A 16,442-nucleotide genomic window follows, 5' to 3' on the forward strand; every position below is an offset into this window, starting at 1 on the left:
GCCACACAGAGACCTCACTCTTTCTACTAGCCCAGAATTTCAGTGGAGAGCACAGTAAAGTGAGCATTGTATATTGTATTGCTCGATCTTACAAGTTTTGCCAATTCATTATCCCCACTACCAGTTTAATGATCAATCTAAAGCCACCAAGTACATTGGCCCTTTGCTCCAGTAAACTGACTTACCCACTCAAGGCTTCTAATAGTGTTTGTTGATGGGATGCTTTAAACCACTTAACTGTGCCATCACCAGGAAATGTCTTGGTCACTTATTATTGACAAGACTAAAGATGGTGAAAGCTGTTATTTTAAAAGATAGGTTGTCGGTACGAGCCATAATAGCTGCAAACCAAAGAAGGCTTACATGTTTTATGTATTATATGTATTAAAACATTTAGCAATATTTTGACAATGACTGTAATTTGCAAGCAAATAAAATAATCTATCTGTAAACTATATTTCTATACCTTTATGGCCACATATATAATGGCTACATTCAGCATGGTATTGCACCATGTCACAATTTGATGCAAACACAAAACACAAATTGGCTCAAACTGGGGATATTATCTTGATAAGGAGTTTGTGTACTTCATTGGCCTTCACAGTCACCAGATCTGAATCCAACTACTTAATAGTATGATGTTCCTAATAAAGTAGTAGGTCAAAGTCATTTACTAAACTACTGGTTCCCAACCCTGGCTTTGTATCCTGTAACACTGGTGGATCCTTTAATACTACACACCCATGCACACATATTCACATACTCTGTAAACCTTTGTGCCCTTAAAACATGTGTGACATGTTTTTATTTTTATTTTTTTGGATCTAGATAAGTAGTGTAATGATAAATGTTAATGGACATTTATAAATCAGTATTACATTACTAAATTACATTACAAAATTAATCTTTTGGATTTTTTTATTATGTATTTTTTATTTACCAACAGTCTGTTTTCTGGCTGTTGAAACACTACACATTACACATTTAGTACTTTTAGAGGTGTAATGTGTAGTGTTTCAACAGCCAGAAAACAGACTGTTGGTAAATAAAAAATACATAATAAAAAAATCATCATATACAGGTTGTATATCATATACAGGTTGTATTGCTGTACCATATACAGGTTGTATTGCTGTACCATATACAGGTTTTATTGCTGTACCATATACAGGTTGTATTGCTGTACCATATACAGGTTTTATTGCTGTACCATATACAGGTTGTATTGCTGTACCAAATATGGTCGGCTTTAGGACCGCACGGTGTTTCCACAGAGCTAACGGTGATTCATCCTATTGACCCGGTACTATGATCACATCGGATTCACTTCGACTGTTTTTGTTTTTACGTAATTTGTCTAAATCGTTCAGAATCTTTTAAGACAATATATCCGAATTTTTTTTAGTAAGATGCTTACTGTTGCTACCGGAAGCTGCTAATAAATGTTGATTTGTTTGCCAGTGAAAGATGGAGCACATCAGATTGCCGAAGGTAAACACAAGACTATTTATATTGCCCATGATCTTTTTGATCATTTTTGTTTAACATATATTAAATAACTTGGTGGTTTTGTGTGCGTTCAGTGTTTACAGGCTAGTACACAGGCTTTGGTTAAGCTAATGCTGATTAACGTTATATTCATATCTAGATCTAGATGGCTTTAGCTAATTGTATAATTTCATAAGTAATTGTTATTGGATTGAAGCTGTGTCATATTACAGGTTGAAAAAGTCCAGCTGCTGGATAGTGGCTCTTCTCATAGGGCTCGAGTTGGAACATTGTATTTAACAGCCTTTCATACAGTGTTTGTGGATCATGAGGCTGAGGATCTCCCTGAACTATGGGCAAGTGTTTAGTGTCATTGTGTGATCTCTCTATCTGTCTGTCTGTCTGTCTGTGTGTCTGTCTGTCTCTCTCTCTCTCTCTAATATATATATATATATCCTCGTATGTGTAAACATACTTGGCAATAAAGATCTTTCTGATTCTGATTCTAATTTATTTATATATATATATATATATATATATATATATATATATATATATATATATATAATTCTTTCTATATAGTCTTTCTATCTATCCATCTATCTATCTATCTATCATGTCTGTCTGTCTGTCTGTCTGTATGTCTGTCTATCTAAATGTAAAATAGTCTATAGTCAAATGGTCAAAGGCCCTAGCCACCTAAATAAATAAGCATAATCATAAATTCACTGACTCTCATTCCTTCTGTTTTCCTGATGGGATCATGGTGGTAACCCTTCTCTATTCCAGCCACAGATTCTAGCTGCTTCTTGGGAATGCAGATCATGTTACCATCATCTCTCACAAATAATTTATTATGAACATTCTCGACAGATAACTTTAGTTTTGGTCATCATCTGTAACGTTTCTCTTCGTGAGAAACTGGACTACATCCAATCACTTTTCTCTCAATTGCTTTATTTCTTCCTCCCTAATGGAGCGGATTAAAGACTACTGAAATGTAGTCGTTTGCCAGAAATGAAGATATAAACTGAATGTGGCATGTTAGTTACAGGGGCTTTGAGTCTGTGTAGAATGACATCAGGGACATGGAATTGTAAAAATTGTCGTATTAATAGAGTGTTTTTTAGATACTTGGTCACATATGGGAAAATCTCTGATTAACAAGCTTCACAAATACATTTTCTCTGGTTTTTAATCACAGGTGCTGCATAGTCTTGTGTGTAACATTAAGAAACAAAGTGTTACTGCTTTAGGATACCCACTGCTCATTCAATGCAAGAATTTCCAGCTTATTCAGCTCATCATTGCACAAGAGAGTGACTGCAACGATGTTTTTATGTCACTCTTCCGTCTCTCCAGGGCAGGTAAACTGAAATTTTCCCCAAACCTTAGATATGATCATGTGGTTGGTTTTTGGACTTTGATGCCTTTATTGCAACACAGTTCTAAATTCACAGAGGCAAATAGGATAAAGTGAATCTTCAGATATCAAAAACCATTTTTATCAGTGTGCTCTAATCTCGTAGAAATAATACTAAAAATGCAACACTTAAAGAGCCACAGGGTTTCACAATTTGATTTGAACCAAAAATAAAAAAGTAAAACAAAATGCAAAAAAGAAGTATGCAAATTTTGCATGCATTACAACACCTGTTCTTGGAGCTAATTAAACACAGTTTTAAATAGCTCCTTTTCCTTGCCATTTTCATACTAAGCTGTCATATGCTTTTCTCGTCCGCTTGTAGTCTTGTAGAGTCTTCAGATATTCAGATTTTTTTTGATATATCTGCGCCAGGATTTTTAACAGAATCTTTGGCTTAGAAAACCATTAAAAATATATCATTAAATACACTAAAATCTGCTCCAGTTGTATTCAGAATCTCTTTTCTTTTTGCTGTTCACTTTTATATTACAGTTTTACTGTGTCATTACTTTTGTCATTTGACATTTTTGTATATTTCAGAGCAATACGAGGAGCTTTATTGTTTTTCTTTCAAGCCTAATGCCAGCAAGGCTGAGAGGAACAAATATTGGGAATTTATTGACTTGAAGGCTGAATACAGTCGAATGGGAGTGCCGAATAAATTATGGCATGCCACATCTATCAACCAAGAATACAGGGTCAGTGCATATCTCAATTGTTCCGTTCTGTTCCATGTTGTCTCCATGTCAAACACAGTATGCAAAACAGCATGTGGTGACATTTCATCGGTGTGTGAAAAGTACATATGATTTCCGTATGCTTGTCAATGAAACCTTTTGACTGTTAATCCATCTTCTCCAGGTGTGTGACACGTACCCGGCTGATCTGTTTGTGCCTAAATCAGCCACACTTCCTGTCATCATAGGTAGCTCCAAATTTCGTAGCAGGGGCAGATTTCCCTCACTGTCATACTACTGCAAAGGAACACAGGTGAGTTTTCAAAACAGTCTTTGAGTCTTTGCAGTGAGCCATAGCTTTTTAGGGGTTTCCTTTTAATGGCAGATTAGAAAGTTTGAACCCTTTGTTCCCTTGAAACACTTGGCTGCATGTTATTCTTCTGTATCTTCTGTGTGTCAGATAGCAGTTTAAACGGAACAGATTTATATCCGTAGTCTTTAACACTGATGTGACTTCTTAACTTTATTACTCCCTTATTTGTTTTCACCTCTTCAGCAGCTGAATTTACTAAATCTTTTGTAAATGTTAAAGTGTATCATCTACCTCAGAAGAATCCATAATGAAATGTCCAATATTCATTAGGTTGAAAAGCAAGCTTGGTTCTTTTTTCCCTGTATGGGTTTGCTTAATCAGTGCAGGCCATTTGTTTTATTGAGGTCAAGTATTCTCTAAAGACTCATATTTGCTTTTGGGTGTGTTAGTTCAAAGAGCAGTTAAGACTATGTGACCTCTACATGCAAACGAGGGTGATGTCACAGAAATGGTTCGCTCATAGTTTTAGCTCTTTTCATATCTGTGTCCCTTGTGTGGTCAGGGTCTAAAAAAATCATTTCAGCATAACTTTAGATTTTCATAAGGGGAAACGAAGGTCAATTTCTCATGGAATAGAGTCCACTTTATGAGAGAACAGTTTGATATTCAGCGGCTCTGTGTATGATTTATTATCTGTGACTGAGTGCATTGACAAGTCTAATGTTGACCATTTCTATTTTGCATTAAAAAAACAACAGCATATCAGTTGCACCCCTATACATATGTTTTCATTTTCATTTTTACATTTTCATGTTTTCATTTTCATCTTTTTTATTCCATTGTATGGAAAATAAGAAAAATACACAGAGTGGGAAAATGATGTATATGGAATAAGTAAAATAACGTACTGTACCCCAGACTGTTTGTTGTTTTAGCCCCATTTGATTATCTAGTGTAGCTTTTTCTCATAATGTGGTTTATGCAATCAAGTCTTCAATGTTCTATAACTACATTTTCCATGCCAGGCAGCCATATGTCGTAGCAGCCAGCCTCTGTCAGGCTTCAGTGCCCGCTGTTTAGAAGATGAACAGATGCTAGAGGCCATAATGAAGTCCAACCCCAGCAGCCGATTCATGTACGTTGTGGACACCAGACCCAAGGTTAACTATAATCTCTCAATTTCTCTGAATGACATACATATTTAATAATCTGTGCATGTGATGGCGAGATTATAGAGAATAAAGTAATCCTGCTTTGTTTTCAGCTAAATGCAATGGCAAACCGGGCTACAGGAAAGGGCTATGAAAATGAGGATAACTACACCAACATAAAGTTTCAGTTCATCGGTATTGAAAATATCCATGTGATGAGGAACAGTCAGCAGAAACTAATTGAAGGTAAAGATGCTGTTGCTGGTCTATTCTGCATTTAACCTGAAACTTACTAAAGTACAGAACAATATATTTCCTTTGTGTTGTTGATTTTTATTTTTCACATTCTCTCTTTGAGGCAGTGTGTGTCATTTGCTAGCTACATTACATAAATTCTATTAGAAATGGTGATGTCCATGAAGAGAATCCAGAAAGTGTAAAAATCGTTAAAAAAAAAAGTTGACATTATTACAGTGTTGCAACAATACTAGAAATCATGATTTTCTTTGATAATTATATTATAATGTGAATGTTTACTTATAGCGTATGCCAGCACAATGCAGCAGGGAGCACTGACATATAAAAAATCAACCCTGGGTCTTTCCGGAGATTCACATACTCTCCTTATGTTTGCATGGGTTTCCACTGGATAGCTGAACTTGAACTAGACAAACATGAATGTGTATTTTATACCCCAGAAGTTTCCGTTTTATTGAGGTCAAGTATTCTCCAAAGATAGCATGATAAACGTTTTATAATTTTAATGATGTGAGTGTTTAATATTGCCACATGGTGTCAAAGGTGCAGCAAGAAACACTGACATAGAAAACCAACCCTGGGTTTGTGAAGACTTCTGGGTTTGTGACATGTTTTCAATGTTTAAATGTTTTCTGGGTTTTGACCCTGGGTTTGTGACATGTTTTCAATGTGTTCATGTGGGTTTTCTCCGAGTTCTCCAGTTTCCACCCACTGTCCAGGTTGCACATGCATGTTTATAAGAACTATGGAGTTCATGTATTCATAGATGACTATGACTAGACTAGATTCACCAAGACTAGACTGTAGCAGGGGTTTGTGGTAACGCAAGAGGGATTTTTGTTTAAAGAATGCATGAATCCATCTGGCTTTCATTGCTTGACTATTTTTATTTATTTTTAAGTTGATGATCGGGGACCTTTTACCCCTATTTGAGGAGCGTGAGAATGATTTGATTTACTCTTGTAAAAATAATAGTAGTCTCAGCTTTGATTTTATCCTAGAAACATTAGGGAGCCCAGAGAGTGTTTAACAGAGAGTAGCTGTCCAACTGAGACAACATGGCAGTTTTAGGTCTGATTACATTAAAGCCAGTTGGAGCCTTTCACTCTCTAATTCTTTCCAGAATGACAATTTTTCTAAGAAATCAGGTTAAAACTGCATTGAAGACCTGACTGAACCTAAGGTTAAAGCTCTCTCATTTTGAGGGAGGACATTAGCTTTCCAGAGAATTTTTTTGTGCTTGAATTAGATGAAAGTATTATATGTATTTTGACCAAATCTTTGAACACTAATACAACCAGGTTATTGTATCTTCTCCCAAAGGAGAGGTTTATCAGTGTAATCTTTTAATTAATGCACATATAAACACACACTTTTAGAATGTTATACGGTTACACGACCATGCCTTTGTATATTATGCTGTGTTTATGATTATTTAAAGTTTATGATGTATACAATACAGAGAAATGTTTTATTCTTTGCACCTCCTGTGAGGCTACATGTGTTGCCTCACACCTCCAAGGTTTGTGCATTGTGTTTATTTTTTAATATATATATATATATTAACCAAATTCGAACATTTTTTTTTTCAATTTGTCTAAACAAAACATATCTCATAGTACACATTATGTGTTATGTGATGGACATTTCTGGTTTTTATCATCAAGAGACCTATGAACAGCTGCTATTCATTTTCTTTTTCTGTAAAACGTTGGGTTATATTTATTTATTCGCATGGGTCATTTTCTTAACAACGTCTCATCCCACAGTGTCTGATCTTTGTTCCTCATCCATGGGGGAATTCCTTTCGGGCATGGAAAATTCTGAATGGTTAAAACACATCAGATCAATACTAGCAGCTGGAATCTTTGTCGCCAAGGTAAAACACTGGCTGATTTTGAACAAAACACTCTACACTTGTACCCAGTATGTCAGAATCTCCAGTGTTGATTGATTGAGAGTGTGCTTGTTTAGGCTGTGGGAGAAGAAGGCATCAGCGTCTTGATCCACTGCTCTGATGGTTGGGATCGGACAGCTCAAGTGTGCTCCATAGCCAGTTTGCTTCTTGACCCTTACTATAGGACTCTTAAGGGATTTATGGTAAACAATAAAGTTATTTTATATATATGTGTGTGTGTGTGTGTGTGTGTGTGTGTGTGTGTGTGTGTGTGTGTGTGTGTGTGTGTGTGTGTGCAAACTGAAATTTCCTTTAAAGTTTTTTCCTGGTTTTAGAGTTTATTTAGAGTTAAATATCTATGATAGTTTGTTGTAAAATGTTTTTAGGCTTATTTAATGCTCGTGGACATTTTATAGGATTTACTGTGTCTGAGTCAGGTTGAGACTCTCTAACTCTCCTGGAGATCAGTCAGGGCAGAGCATGGCCCATTTCATAGAATTCTCAGAGAAAAGCGAAGTTCATTGGGTGAATGAGATGAACATGTCCTGCAGGATGGATTTAGATCTGTCTTGGGTTCACATTTCTTAGGAAAATGTAATTTCCTGTTGTACACAATAGAAGTCAGAATAAATGAAACAACTGACATTTTGTAAGTGCCACTGAGATTACTGTAAATGATTGAGACATGTCTTTGTGTTTTGTCGGCAGGTGTTGGTTGAAAAAGACTGGCTTTCATTTGGACACAAGTTTTCTCATAGGTAAGATACACGCTTAATATTTTAGCTTGTGATTATGTAGATATATATTAAGTTTAAATATTTATACCAGGATTCTGAAAGAGGCCTGTTGTCTATTTCGATTCATGTGTATTTAGGTACAGCCACCTAAACGGAGACCCCAAAGAAGTGTCACCTGTTATTGACCAGTTTTTAGAGTGTGTGTGGCAGCTTATGGAGCAGTTTCCCTGTGCCTTTGAATACAATGAGAGATTCCTTATCAGCATCCACAGTCACATTAATTCCTGTCACTATGGCAACTTCATTTGCAACAGTGAAAAAGAGAGGGAAAATCTGTGGTAATTTATTTCATTTCATTTCTTTTTTTTTTTTTTATCTTTTATCAAATGAATACACATTCTGTCTTGTGCATGTTAATCGTATTTATAGTGTTGACATGAAATGTGCTTATTGTTATTGAAAAAATAACCAGTATCTTTTTGTATGAAGCATTAGAGAGAAGACTCACTCCATCTGGCCTCATTTGTGGGAGAATAAAGTGGACTATGTGAATCCTCTGTTCAGACCAGACCACAATCTAACCCAAGGATTTCTACATCCCGATACTTCCCCCTACTGTTTCAAGTGTGTTACAGCATATGAGAGAGATAGAGAGAGAGAGAGAGAGAGAGAGAGAGAGAGAGAGAGAGAGAGAGAGATGGGGCGTAAACAATGTAGATATAAACAGTATATAAGTGTCAGTGCATATACATTTATTTTAATACATTTAATGTTTAAAGTTTTTATATGACAGGCTGCCAAAAAAACACCACTGCTACATAAATAATTCTAAAATACAAAAAAAAAAAAAAAAAAGGATTTTCAGAAAATTTATGTAGCATAGTTGACAGTCAACCTCAAATATTTGACGCTTCAGCTACTGTAATCTATTATTCTAATTACAAGTTGTTTGTGTCTGATTTATCAGTAAGAATACACTACACTGCAATTCCAGTGTATCACTGGCACTGTCTTGTGTTTTGATTCATGTTTCAGGTTCTGGAGCGGTTTGTACAATCAGTTCGACCGACGTTTGCACCCACGTCAGTCTGTGCTCGACTGCCTAGTGGCTGTGAAAGAGGAAACTCAGCAACTAGAAGAAGACCTGGCCAGTTGTGAACAGGTAGGGATTCTGTCCTCAAAGCCTGCTATTAGACCCGCTAAGAAACGTTACAGGCCATGGCTGTTTTGATGATGTATTCATACAGATAGATTTCTAATGTCTATTGTGAACTTTAAAATGTTTCTGTACTGTATTGTAGAAACTGGCTATACTGGCTAAAGGGCCACTGAAAGGCATCTGTGTGAAAAAGCATGTGCCAGTGTACATAAGCCTAGCCAACATACCTCAGGACTACACTGGAGGATTTTTTGGCAGTGGTCCTAAAGCTGCCAGCCTGTTTGGTGATGCAACAAAAAGCTCAGACCAGGAGTCAGGAGAGACTAACTTCAAGTGTCATTCCTCAAGCAATGGCAACACATTTTCAAATAAAGATGGAGTCAAGGATCCTAACTCAGATAAAACTGCCTTCAATGCTGCCTAAATGTGGGGCAAGTGACAAATAAAACGCCATATAAAAAGAATGTATCTAACTATACAAAGACTGTGTGAATTTTATGTATGCATTTGACTTCACTCAGTACTCCTTAAGTCTGTGTGCCTGTATTTCTGCCAGTGTAAAGGCCAGGGGTAATATTTATTAAATGTTGGTTTCACATTTGCATGAAGTTATTTGTGATACAGATTTGCACAATGCAAAATACCTCATAATGCTAGTATATATATTTATACTACTATACTGAGTATATATATTTATACTGACTAAGACCACTACTACTTAGGCTTGAGACAGAAAAAACAAACACAGCCAACACATTTAGATCCAGTAGGTTATATCTAACCTATATAGTTAATAACATTCTTTCTTTTGTTCAGAGTAGAGGTCAGTATGTTTACAGAATGGGACAATGTCTAATATTTCTGGGGAAAAAGAAAAACACTGGACCAAAGCAAGTATGACAAATTGGTAAGCATGTGTTCTCAATGTGTATTTTAATAACTGTATAATTATCACTACAAATTGTTTTATTTATAATATTGAATGGCTGAGTGTGGGGATATGATGAACACTTGTAACCTTATATTCTGAATTAATTTAAAAAGAAACGTTATTTCTCAGTGTAAGCACTCATACGTCATTGCAATGTTTCACAAATATTAATAAATAACGTTAATTATACACAATTGCATCATTTCATTCTATTAAATTCTGATCTTGAAAGCTGCCAATAGCCTTGATATACATTCGTGGGGAATGTGCATAGATTTTTTTCAAAATATTTTTATTTTGGTAATATACTATTTTTAGTATTAGAAAGCTCAAAGCTTTTTTTTTTTTTTTTTTTTACAGAATTTACTGTAAAAATTGATGTCATTTATTTGCAGAGCGTTTGCACAACTACCTTATATACTTTGGTTTTCCCTCTAAACTAGGTTGCATCTACAGAAATATTTTATAACAATTACAGTGGCATTTGCATTTTCTTGAAGGGGAATTTCACCCTGAAATAAAGTAAATATATTTACATCTTCATCATATGTACATGTAAATACTAACTACTAGATGCTACAGCACAGGTCTGTTATGGAGTCCATGCCTGAACTGGCCTTAGCTGGTTTGGTTGCACAAAGGGGACATACACAATATTAACTTTACAGCACTATAAAGTACATTTCTTTACATATCCAAGTTTGTTATGAAGCTAAGATCAGAGTGCAGGTTCAGCCATGATACAGCACTCTGGAGCAGAATGGATTAGGAGCCTTGCTTTATGGTCCAGCAGTGATGGGTCTTGAACCCTAAACTGTAAGAGCACCACTGTATTAGACGTGCTTGAATATGAAAGCAGTTTAATCCAAAAAAAAAAAAAAGGACAAAATATCCATACAACATGGTCTATAATGTGAATTTAAGAGAAGTTTAAGTTTCCCAAAGTTCTCGTGGCGTGGTGACGTCGGTGATCATCACGCACCCACGTCACCGCGTAGGGCTGTAATGGAGTTTGAGAGGTGGCGGCTTGTTGTTTATGTCGGTGTAAGACAAATAAAACTATATAAAAGTTAGAGGTTACGACCCCAGTCCTTTGTAAATAAAGACAACGTGTTACTGAATCAGTACATTTTAGATGTACATTAACTGAGCAGAGGTAAGTCGTGAGAATAAGTGAACTTGTCCAAACTTGCAGAGCAAAGTTATGAGGCTATGTAGCTAGCAGTGTAGTTAGCATTCGCTAGCATAGACATATCGCTAGCTTTTGGCTAATACCAAACACGACAATTCCTGACTCACGTGTAGGATTTCCAGCTAGTCAAAGTCCACACACATACGAAGCAGTGTTTTCGTTTTGTTTTGGCATGAAGAGTTGTATCTATTTGAAGATGCATGCTTCAGGTTGGGTCGTTGTTGGTACATTTCCCCATGTCTCCAGTCGAGAACTAGCACGTCTAGCTTCGTTGCTAAACATGCAGTTATTCGTAATCTAACGGAATACAAGGGTAACTGAAAGACTACTTGTTCGCTAGCGCAAACTTTGTATATGACATTACAAAAAAACTATAAAATAGGCTAGACAAGTGAATTCAGATGAATTATGTATAGTGTTCTAGGTTTCCTCTGCTTACTAATGATCATTGAATACACTGTCACTGTTTATTATGGGTCTTATCTAGGCAGTTATCTCCTTTATTTCACCGCTTTCAAAAGCACCTTACAGTAAAATAATATTTCCTTCATTGCCTAGCTTGTTCACTTGTATAAACATGATCAGTGATTACAAAATAAACTTGCTCTGCAGACTGCACAGTAAATCACATTTCTACAGTTCTGTGTACAGTGAATGTGGCAGCATGTTAAATCTTTTTAAATCTTAAATTGGTGTTGCATTTATTTCTTGAATGTTGGTAAGACAGATACACGTTTTCAGTGACAAGGATGTGATGTATTTACTCAGAAACCCATATTTACTTTTAGAACTTACTTAGTTTGTTGCTCAGTATCTTAAACACCATACACCAATTTTCTACTTGTTCTAATGACTTGACTGTTTTTGTCCCCAGGTCAGAACGGAGAATAGGATTTAACTCTATGAAATTGTTCCCACGGGAGTTTTGTTTTCATTTTTTTTGATGCCTTAGATCTGAAAGTGGCACTATGCCCGCAGCCACTGTGGATCATAGCCAAAAAATATGTGAGGTTTGGGCTAGTAACCTGGATGAAGAGCTGAAAAGGATTCGCCAGGTGATCCGAAAATACAACTACATTGCGATGGTAAGCTGTTTAATTCTAGCTTGGTGTATTTCAGTTATGATGTCAGGTCTGTTTATAATCATCATTTTGTTAACAGGACACCGAGTTTCCAGGTGTAGTTGCTAGACCCATTGGAGAGTTCAGAAGTAATGCAGACTACCAGTATCAGCTGTTGCGGTGTAATGTTGATTTGTTGAAGATCATCCAGCTTGGCCTTACCTTCATGAATGAACAGGGTGAATATCCACCAGGAACTTCAACATGGCAGTTCAACTTCAGATTTAACCTCACGTAAGGACAGATTTTGTCATATATATGTGTGTATATATGTGTATATATATATAAAATTGGAAATTCTAAATGCAGCTTTAGCTATAATTTTCAATTATTTACATCCAAATCGGGTGAACATGTAGGAATTACAGCACTTTTCATTTGTGGTACCCCTCTTTTTTATGGATTTTTATTATGGAGTAATTGACTAACATGATCATAGATTAAATTGTCATTGTTAATACTTGGTTACACCTCCTTTGCAGTCAATGACTTCCTGATGTCTGGAACCCACAGACACCACCAGATGCTGGGGTTCTTCCCTGGTGATGCTCTGCCAGGCCTTTACTGCAGCTGTCTTCAGTTCTAGCTTGTTCTTTGGGCATTTTGCCTTCAGCATTGCTTTGGGGCATTTTGCCTTCAGCATTGCCTTGGGGCATTTTGCCTTCAGCATTGGGGCATGTCGAAATACATGCACAGTTCTTTGCCTTTAATTGCTTATGATCATTGTATATCTACACTGTGAAGTCCTGAACATTTCAGAATTCATCTTGCTTTTTGTCAGCAGTAACATTTTGTCCTACGTATGTGTTAGCTTTGGATCTGGGGCAGTTCCTCCCTTCTCCATACTCCTTTTATCTAATCATTCAGGTGCAAGTTTTTTTTCTTTCTTTTTTTTTTTTAAATTATAAGTTTTAGCAGCCTATTCTGTTTGTCCTGTTTTTGTTACGAGTGTTTTACATCTTTGGGTAAATATTTACGATGGTGAAGTCTTCTCTTGAATGTTGACCTTGTCAGGGAGATGTCTACCCCATGCCTGGATGGTGTTCTTCATGTAGTTTTTTTTTTTTTTAAATCAGAGAAAATGGTCTTTCCATGGTCTTTCAGGTCTTATGGTGTTCCTGAATTCGCCAGTGCATTCTTTCTTTTCCTGGACATAAATCATGGATTTGGCCACATCTAATATTGATGTTTTTCAGTCTAATGAAGGAGCTGTTAGGCAGGTGGTTATTTTGATTGCACAGTTTAAAAACAGATGAAAATATTAACATTTTTGTGTGTTAATTCTGAGTTAAATATGACGATAATGTGTCTTAAAACACTTTCAGGGAAGATATGTATGCACAAGATTCAATTGAGCTACTGACTACATCAGGTATCCAGTTCAAAAAGCATGAAGAAGAAGGCATTGAGACACTGTATTTTGCAGAGCTCCTCATGACTTCAGGTGTGGTGCTTTGTGAAGGTGTCAAGTGGTTATCATTTCATAGGTAATTTGACTATACATCTTGCTATTGAAAAATACAGTGATTCAGAGCATGCATTTATTTAGGCCAATGAGATGCTAATACTTTCCTTCTTTACCTGACAATTCATGTATTGCTAATTGTGTGTGTGTTTTCTGTTTAGTGGCTATGACTTTGGATACTTGATCAAAATCTTGTCCAATTCCAAGCTGCCAGAGGAAGAAGTTGACTTCTTTGAGATTCTTCGTTTATTTTTCCCTATTATCTATGATGTGAAATACCTCATGAAGAGCTGTAAAAACCTGAAGGCAGGCACCCTTTTTCTATTTGAAATGTGCAGAAATGCTTTTAGAATGTACCGTTGCCAAAAACAACTTAATGGAGTTGTACAAGAAGTTAGGGATTGCCAAGTCTTTTAGACTTAATTCTGAATCACACGAAAGCAGTATGTTAAGTGATGGTTGTGTAATGTTCAGGGTGGCCTGCAGGAGGTAGCTGAGCAGCTGGAACTTGAGAGAATTGGGCCTCAGCATCAGGCAGGCTCAGACTCCCTTCTCACAGGAATGGCGTTCTTTAAGATGAGAGAGGTGGGTCAGGAACCATTCAGATCCAGTCTGCATGCAAGAATACTTTCAAACTTGTATTTTGTTTAATAAGTAAAAGAGGAATTGGAGATGTAAAGGTGGATATATTGGTAGAAACAAGACACCAGTGGAAATTTTCACATACCACTACTGTGTCTTTATCAAAACTGTTACATATGTAATAATATGTAATTTCACTAATATCACAAAACTCACTAGTACTATGTGTCAGTAGACCAAATGTTAGATATTTGTGAATGATGTTCAGGCAATCAATTTTTCTCAAACATAAAGTCTGGGTTTTGAACTTGAACCTTCAACACATTTATGTTAATTAACATTCAAATGAAAGAGCAATGCATTACATTTTACTCTTGATGTACTCTTGACATGATTTTACTACTAACATTATCTACTGATACTCGTTTCCCTTCTTAGGTAGATATCTTATAATACATTACAGTAATCATTAAGGTTTTGCTTGTTTGCTTCATGTCATTTAGAAGGTGCTACTTTTTTGTATTTTTTCGAACTTTTAAGGGTACTTTTCCCTAAATTAATAATACACTTGTATGCTTGCAGAGGCATGTCATTCTGATCAGACCATTTACTGCCAACCAGTTTCAATATGTGAAAAGACACACATTCTTTAAACCATTGTGGTTTAAAATGTCTCTACCATTGCTAAATTCAGTCAGAATAAAGCCACTGTTAATGTTTTATGATTGCCAAAGCTGGTCTAAATTCTCATATAATGCAATCTCGGTTTCCAACAGTGTTTCCTCTTGTTGCAGATGTTTTTTGAGGATCATATTGATGATGCTAAATACTGTGGGCATTTGTATGGACTGGGCTCCGGTTCATCCTACGTCCAGAATGGCACCGGCAATGCCTATGAAGAGGAGGCCAACAAGCAACAGTCATGACACAACAAGAGCCAGCTCAATATAAAGAACTTCACCTGCAGGGCTTAAAACATGGGTTTTTTAGTTTTTCATGAAATGTTCAATAGGAATTTGCACTTTAAAGCTCTAATGAGACTCTTGGTTTTAGATGAAAAGCTAAAAAACTTCCTCCACTTTGTTGCCTTCTCTACGTTAATCTTTTCTCACAACACATTCTTTTATCAAAAGAGACGAGAAAAAAAATGGGTGTTTTATTTTTCCCCTGCAAAGCTCAGCCTTAAGCTACGTTTTATGTTTTTTTTTTATCATTAATTTATTGCATTCGTTCACATGCTTTGTTGAGTAGTGCACAGACTATTACAACAAAAACAGTATGCCAGTTACCTACATGTACAGTTGTTCCCTGATCCAAGGAGTACCATGTTGTTCTTGCATCCTGCAGTAGCTTGAGCAAGAGACAGTCACACACCGGAAGATCCTGGCACTTAATGGCACGAGTGAAGCCTTGCACTGATTTTACTTTTATGTTGGGCTAACACAGGTTTTACCACAAAATAGGAGAGTGATGCATAACTGCCACTATTTAATTGAACTAAGGTCACCTCTTCTGCATTAAGACTGTCTTCATTTCATTTTAAAAAGTGACTTAAAGGTTTTGTAGTATTTTAGTATAAAATCAAAGCCTTTTATTCATTGTGCTTCTTAAAAAAACTCTTAGCCAACCCAAGTACTCTGTGTCAGTGGAATTAGATTTACTTGTAGCACTGGTTTTTTTCATTCATGCGTGTTTTGTGCTGTTTGGGTTTTGTTTTGTGTTTACGACTCTGTTGTAGATCAGTTGCATGTACTGATAGCGTTTGAATAAATGCTGTGTTTGAGTCATGGTCTGAGCTTTTACAGATGTGTGAACTGCATGGACACGGCTTTTCTTCTGTTGAATGTCGAATGTCACCTGGCTAATTTTCTTCACTTGTGTAGAATGTCCATGTAAAGAATATGCAATAACAAAGGTGACTGTTTTTAGAGCTTTTGTAAATAAAGACCTCAGATTTTCTATTATCTGCAAAATTTGGAGCCACTTTTAGGTGTATTGCTTTGCGTTCACACTTGCATGCAAATTAATCTTCATATTTGACA

The 16,442-nt window shown here is 36.2% G+C and overlaps 2 protein-coding genes across 8 annotated transcripts; both read left to right on the plus strand.

The window, feature by feature from the left end:
• The first annotated feature begins 1,287 nt into the window (after positions 1 to 1,287).
• mtmr7a (myotubularin related protein 7a) lies at positions 1,288 to 10,213 on the plus strand. The gene is made up of 14 exons (XM_060886033.1): positions 1,288 to 1,494; positions 1,725 to 1,847; positions 2,696 to 2,858; positions 3,458 to 3,615; positions 3,779 to 3,907; positions 4,933 to 5,067; positions 5,172 to 5,304; positions 7,086 to 7,195; positions 7,291 to 7,416; positions 7,922 to 7,971; positions 8,088 to 8,288; positions 8,440 to 8,574; positions 8,986 to 9,112; positions 9,252 to 10,213. Exons 1-14 carry the CDS (start codon positions 1,471 to 1,473, stop codon positions 9,531 to 9,533), a joined length of 1,896 nt encoding a protein of 631 aa, XP_060742016.1. The 5' UTR covers positions 1,288 to 1,470; the 3' UTR covers positions 9,534 to 10,213.
• Positions 10,214 to 11,012: 799 nt separating this feature from the next.
• cnot7 (CCR4-NOT transcription complex, subunit 7) lies at positions 11,013 to 16,373 on the plus strand. 7 transcript variants are annotated; one of them, XM_060884531.1, is made up of 7 exons: positions 11,013 to 11,196; positions 12,185 to 12,317; positions 12,394 to 12,587; positions 13,679 to 13,840; positions 13,980 to 14,124; positions 14,293 to 14,403; positions 15,195 to 16,373. In XM_060884531.1, the coding sequence occupies exons 2-7, from the start codon at positions 12,201 to 12,203 to the stop codon at positions 15,324 to 15,326; spliced, it is 861 nt and encodes a 286-aa protein (XP_060740514.1). In that variant the 5' UTR covers positions 11,013 to 11,196; positions 12,185 to 12,200; the 3' UTR covers positions 15,327 to 16,373. The 7 variants fall into 7 exon arrangements, with proteins under 7 accessions (XP_060740514.1, XP_060740513.1, XP_060740517.1 ...); XM_060884530.1 differs by having other exon boundaries at positions 11,014 to 11,196; positions 12,107 to 12,317; XM_060884534.1 differs by lacking the exons at positions 11,013 to 11,196; positions 12,185 to 12,317 and adding exons at positions 12,836 to 13,220; positions 13,430 to 13,569 and having other exon boundaries at positions 12,447 to 12,587.
• Positions 16,374 to 16,442: the final 69 nt, after the last annotated feature.

Source organism: Tachysurus vachellii, chromosome 13, assembly GCF_030014155.1.
Source record: "Tachysurus vachellii isolate PV-2020 chromosome 13, HZAU_Pvac_v1, whole genome shotgun sequence".
NCBI classification, from domain to species: Eukaryota; Metazoa; Chordata; class Actinopteri; order Siluriformes; family Bagridae; genus Tachysurus; species Tachysurus vachellii.